General features: G+C 53.0%; 1 protein-coding gene across 10 annotated transcripts in view; it reads left to right on the top strand.

The window, feature by feature from the left end:
- Positions 1–4,836: 4,836 nt before the first annotated feature.
- Positions 4,837–6,000, top strand: part of FLNB (filamin B) — a 134,852-nt gene continuing 133,688 nt past the window's right edge. For all 10 annotated transcript variants that reach the window (XR_002832320.1, XR_002832319.1, XM_023765008.1 and 7 more), the window contains exon 1: positions 4,837–5,274. Coding sequence is in view for 8 of the 10 variants with exons in the window: in XM_023765008.1 (XP_023620776.1) it covers positions 4,983–5,274 (292 nt within the window). In the remaining 2 variants the exon portion in view is untranslated. The remainder of the gene's footprint in view (positions 5,275–6,000) is intronic.

Genomic DNA, 6,000 nt, shown 5'->3' with positions numbered 1-6,000 from the left:
CAGATAGCAGCAATGTAATTAGTGCCATCTGTGCAAACCACACTCAAGAATAGATGAAGGGCCCTAGCCAGTTTGGCTCAGTGGCTAGAGCATCGGCCTGCAGACTTAAGGGTCCCGTGTTCGATTCCAGTCAAGGGCACATGCCTGGGTTGGAGGCTTCATCCTCAGTAGGGGGTTTGTGCAGGAGGCAGCCAATCCATGATTCTCTCTCATCATTGATGTTTCTCTCTCCCTCTCCAAAATCAGTAACAATATATTAACAAAAAAGATGAGAGAATAAATCTCATTTTGGTACATCAGCATAAAGCTGATTAATATTTTATTGAGATCCTCCTCTAAGAACTCCCCTAGACTCCCAGCCTTTAAAAACCCTCAAAACAAAGGTCCCAGTGCCCTCTCCCTCCCAGGAGCACGCCTGTACCTTTTCCTCTCCCCCTCTCCTTTCCCCACAGGCAGGCATCTCCTAACCTCTAAAGGAGCCCGTGAGACTTGCAACAGAGAGCAATGGGCGGCGGCAGCTCGTCCCGGGCTAACCCCCTGACCCTGTCTCCAAGGCCCCTTTGTCTCTGACTTCTTAGTGAGCCAGAGCAACCCGGCCTGGGCTCATTTCCCCACCTAGTCCCTCTCCTGTTGCTTCTTCTGTCCTAAGCCCTTCCTTGTTTCACTGTCCCCAGCTTTAATAAACATCTAAAAATCACCTGGACTCGTGTTATGAAATCTTTCCTGCACTAAGTCAGGAACCCACACACTACCAGCGGCCCGAGGTAGACCCACTCAGGGCAGACACTCCTGGGAAGTATATTGTTAATGTAGGCTACAGGTTGGTAAACAAAGTCAGGTACAGTCCCAGTCCCTGCTTTTAATCATGACTGTTGCCTTTCTTGGCCCTTCCTTAGTATCCAGTCTTTGTCACTCCGACCTTAGGCTTATGACTACTCCTCTCAGCCTCAGTTTCCTGCCTGTAAAATGGGGATGATAACCACACCTCTTGCGGTTGTCCTGATGATCAAATGTCAGTACTCAAGAAATGGCAGCTTCTATTATTATTTCTACCATTTTGAATATCCGGACATAGTAGTGGACCCCAGGATGCTGAGAAACCACAGAATGCAGGTTCACTGGCCCCCCACAGAACTGGGTTCCTGAAGAGTGCCGAAGGAGGCCACAAGTTATAAAAAATTATGTCATCTGGAAACCAGATGGGCTGAGCCCCCAGATGGCGTCAGCACCCAGGGACTGGGGAGTCAGAGGTTTTAAGGGCCCCCAAGGGGCGTTTTTGGCGGGGAATTCTCCGGGCAGGTCCGGGTCCTGGGCGAGTCCCGAGGGGAAAGTTACTGGTCTTAGCAAATGGAATGTGGTCTCAGAGAAAGGGAATATCGGTTGTGAAATGATCTAAAGGTCAGTTTCCGAGGGGAGGGGAGTATTGATTTGATCATTTGATTAGACCTATCATGGAGGTAGGTTTCACATCTAAGGAAGAGGTTCCCAGATCAGGACCCTGGTGAGAGCATGATGGGTCTCCAAGTTGTTAACTGGTTTATTTCAATATCAAGCATATCTCTATCCTGCACTGTCCAATTGGAGAGCTAGCAGTTGCCAAAGGTAGCTATTGAACACTTGGCAATTATGCCGAGTCTGAATTGTGCTCTATGTGAAATATTGATTGCATATTGAAATTATAACTTTTTGGATATATTGGGTAGGGTTGTGGTAGGCAGTTAGATAGACATGAGCAAGGACGATGGGCCAGGTGCAGAAGGTCCTCAGGGCAGAAAGCTTTGGGTGCCTAACGGGCAAAACTGGGAAGACAAGGAGCTCACCCCCGGGGTAACCTTTCTTCCCTTAGCATGTGTGGTTTAGACCCCTGACCTCTCCTCTCCTGCATGTCACTAGTCGTGCAGTAAACCCCCTTGGAGGAGGAACAAGGGGTGGAAGAGTGGCCTCAAGTGGCTCCCATGCAGGCCCTCGCATGGCCACTCCCTTACACAGTAACCCTGGGATAACATCCAGGCCTCAGCTCCTGTGTTTCAGCTCCAGGCCCAGAAAAGCAGCAAAACCAGACAAGCGAAGCCATGGCTGACATCAGGACCAGCTCATTGACTAATGACTGCCAACCAATCAGTAGAAACCTTAACTCTAAAAGGACACACCTGGAAAGCTGATGAATATTCTATTGGGATCCTCCCCTGAGTCCTGGAGATACCCTCAAAAAGAGGACCCAGCTCAGCTCTCTCTCCCAGGAGCACACGCTTGCCTTTCCCAGCCTCTTCTTCCTCCCACCCACTTCTACCCCGCAGGAGAATTACCTTTACTTTTCTCCTAAGTTCCAAAGGCCCTTCTTTTGCCTCTTGTTTCCTGACCCCATTTCTTCTACTGCTCACTTCTCCTACCTCTGTGACTTTCTAAATAAACATTCTCTTACAGTTTGAGTCTTGGCTCTGAATTCTTTCTCAGCCAGAACTCAAGTCCCGAGGTTGCCGAACGCAGGTCCAGTCTAACACCTGGTGCAGTTTTCACTGCCAGCAGGGTGACCAACTTATTTTGCCAGAGTCACTCTTGCTTTTAGCACTGAAACGAAAGGCTTACATCCCAGGAAACTCCTTAGTCCTGGGCCAACTTGGACAGTTGGTCGTCTTACTGTTGGTTAAAATATATTATATTTAATCTTACCCTTTTTTTTTTTACTTTTTATTAGAAAGTTTAAAATGACAATGTGGCTCTCGTTATATTTATATTGGACAATGCTGGCTCTATTAGGTCTTGCAGATTATACTCTGCAAGGGCATGGAGGTGACATTTTCCTCCGTCAGTCACTGACTACAGAAAATAGCAACTAAACTTCAGCAAAAAAGAAGCACTGTGACTGAACAAGCTGTGAGAGTGCGGGGACTAAAGGATGGACATGATTTTCCCGAGCTGGAGGGGAGAGAGGAGAGCATTCTTGGCAGAGGACACTGCCTGAGCAAAGGCATGGAGGTGGGATCCAGGGAGCTATTATATAAGCACACCTGCTTGATTAGAAGAACCCTTTCCAACCCTACTCAGATGGGCTGATTTGGCAATTGGTGCGGCTTTGAGAAGTAGGCTCACAGGGCTTCCCCCTTCCGCCCAATGTCGATCTTCAGGTTCAGCCAGTCTCTTCCTTGGGATGCACCTGTGCATCTGCGACTGTCTTGTCAGGGCCATGCTGACATGTAGCGGTTACTGCTCTGCTTATGTTTTCTTGGTCAGTTTATTCTCACCACGATCTCTCGGGGCTGTGGCAGACAGGTGTCAATATCTGGGAAAGGCTTCTTACAGAGGACTGGAGTCTGGGGAAACAACCACAGACCTGGAAACAACCACAGACCTGCTGGCTTCCCCTGATAGAACCCTTGCCTCTATCCTGCCCAGCTCCTCTTCCCCCAGGAAGCCTGCCTGCCCTGACTCCCTCCCCCAACCCTGGGTTAGGTACCCCTTCTTGAGTAGAAGGGCTCCCTGTGCTTCTCTTACAGACATGAATTCAAGTCCTGTTTGTACTGTGTGCCCTGAACTAGTCACTTTATCTCAGTTGACTCTAGTCAAATGGGGCCAATAGCAAAGAAACAGCTTAGCACAGCTCTTGCTTGGTACAGGGGCAGAGCAGGGACTGAAGTCATGCTAGCTACCACTCTTGACAGCAAAGCTCTGGCCTGGGTCTCTGCTGTATGCCAGCACCTGGCACAGAACTGAGGACAGAGCAGGTGCTCAATACATGGTGTTGGTAGGCAGAATAATGGTCCCCAAGCATGTTCACGTCCTATTTTCCAGAACCTATAAATATCACCTTACATGGCAAAGGGGAATTAAGGTTGCAGATGGGATTAAGACTGCGTGTCACTGATATTAAAATATTCTGGATTAACCAACTGGGCCCAGTGTAATCACAAGGGTCCTTAAGAGAGTTAGAGATAGAGGTGCTATGGAGAACCAGGGAGGTGACAACGTGAGAAGGACTCAGCCTGGCGTTGCTGGTTTTGAAGAATGGAGGAAGAGGTCACAGCTAAGGAATGCAGGAAGCTTTTAGAAATTGGGAAAGACAAGGAAATGGACTCTCCCCTAGGGCCTCCAGAAAAGAATGCATTCCGCCAATACCTTGATTTTAGCTCAGTGAGACCTGGGACGGACCTCCAAGCCTACAGATCTGCAAGATAATACATGTGTGATTTTTTAAGACAAAGTTTTAGTAATTTGTTACAGCAGCATTAGGAAACATGTAGTACACGGTAAATTACTGTTCGTTTCTATTACTACTACTGCTGAGCTGTTTGTGACAGGTGATTCCTGCTTTTCTCTCCCATTAGTCTATGAACTAAAGGTTAAGGAACGTTTGTCTTATTTACCATCGGTGCATAGGCACTCAGAGGGCCGGGCACTCAATACATGCTATGAATAATAATATATATTATAACTCGTGAGTTTAATTGATATGAATAATAAATGTCTGTTTCCTTCACGGTGCTCTACAGTGCCTTGCACACAGCAGAAGCTCAATAAAAAAACCAACAGGTGCAGCCCCCTCTCCCATGACCCACCCATTCTCTCCAGTTCCCTCCTTCTGCACGTCCCCTCATTCCGGGACGGTGACCTCCTTAAGGATCTGGGTGTCTCCCTCCCGACTTCCATTCCCATCGGCGGTGAGCATGGGGCACAGGGTTCCTCGGAGACCGCGGGGCGCAGTGCCTGCCTGGGGCGGCAGGAGGCGACTGTGGCCCGGGAACTCCCGCCGGTGGGTTGGGAAGGGGCGGGGATTTGGGGCGGGGCGACTCAGTGCGCAGGCGCGGGGCCAGCCGCCTGGCGCGGCCAAGGGCAGGCGGCCACAGAGCAGCCCCGGCCGCGGCCACGGTAGGAGCGAGTTCGAGTCCGACTGCCCCTCCGCTTTGGTTCTCGCCGCCCCGGCTCTTGGGCCTTCCGACGCCAGTCCCCGGCAGCTCGCTGCGCATTGCGCTCTCCCCGCCGCCAGGATGCCGGTGACCGAGAAGGACCTGGCGGAGGACGCGCCGTGGAAGAAGATCCAGCAGAACACGTTCACGCGTTGGTGCAACGAGCACCTCAAGTGCGTGAATAAGCGCATCGGGAACCTGCAGACGGACCTGAGCGACGGGCTGCGGCTCATCGCGCTGCTCGAGGTGCTCAGCCAGAAGCGCATGTACCGCAAGTACCACCAGCGGCCCACCTTCCGCCAGATGCAGCTCGAGAACGTGTCCGTGGCGCTCGAGTTCCTAGACCGTGAGAACATCAAGCTCGTGTCCATCGGTGAGTGCCCTGGCCCGGCCCGGCTCGGGCGGGCGACCCCCGCGTGCGCTCCTGCGGGAGGCTGAGGCTTCCTGCCGCGCGCCCACTACGCGCAGCAGGGTGTGCGCGCGCGGCGGCTGGGGGCGTCGTCCCCGGGGTTGTGGGGACACAGGGGGACCTAGGCCCCCACCATGGTGCCACTCCCTGGGCTGTGACCTCGTAGGATAACTCCCGCAGTACTCCTCGCCGTGCGTCCTGGCGGGGGGTCTCTGGAGAGCTGTGGGTTGAGGATTTGGGTTGGGGCCGCACGGGGAGCGGTGGGGCTGTAGCATTTCCCTGCACCTAGGATGCCCCTGCCGGAACTTGGGGGACTGGAAACCTCTGTTCTGCGGTCCCCGGGGGTGAGACCCTAGTCCGCTGCTCCCCGGAGCGTTCGCCCCGCTGCGCCCAGACCGGTGTGCTCGGCCGCGGCGAATGGGCGTTGGCTCTGAGGCCTGGGGAGGGACCGTTCTCTGCGCCTGAGGCCTCCCCGCCCAGGTGGAGACCGGGACCAGGTACCCTCCCCCGCTGCCTCGGAATGGGTGTGGGCCTGGAGGTGGGAAGGGGAGCCTCAGGGGGTGTGTCGTCCTCGCTCGCTCCACTCCCAGTGCGGCTCTGGCTGGGCGCCGCCGGAGGAGCCCGCTCTGGAGGCTGAAGTTAAAATTTAGAGATGGTGGTAGTCATGGGAAAGGCTGCCTTGCAGGGACC

Source organism: Myotis lucifugus, unplaced genomic scaffold (assembly GCF_000147115.1).
Source record: "Myotis lucifugus unplaced genomic scaffold, Myoluc2.0 scaffold_366, whole genome shotgun sequence".
NCBI lineage: Eukaryota > Metazoa > Chordata > Mammalia > Chiroptera > Vespertilionidae > Myotis > Myotis lucifugus.
This window is presented reverse-complemented; position numbering and strand designations above follow the sequence as displayed.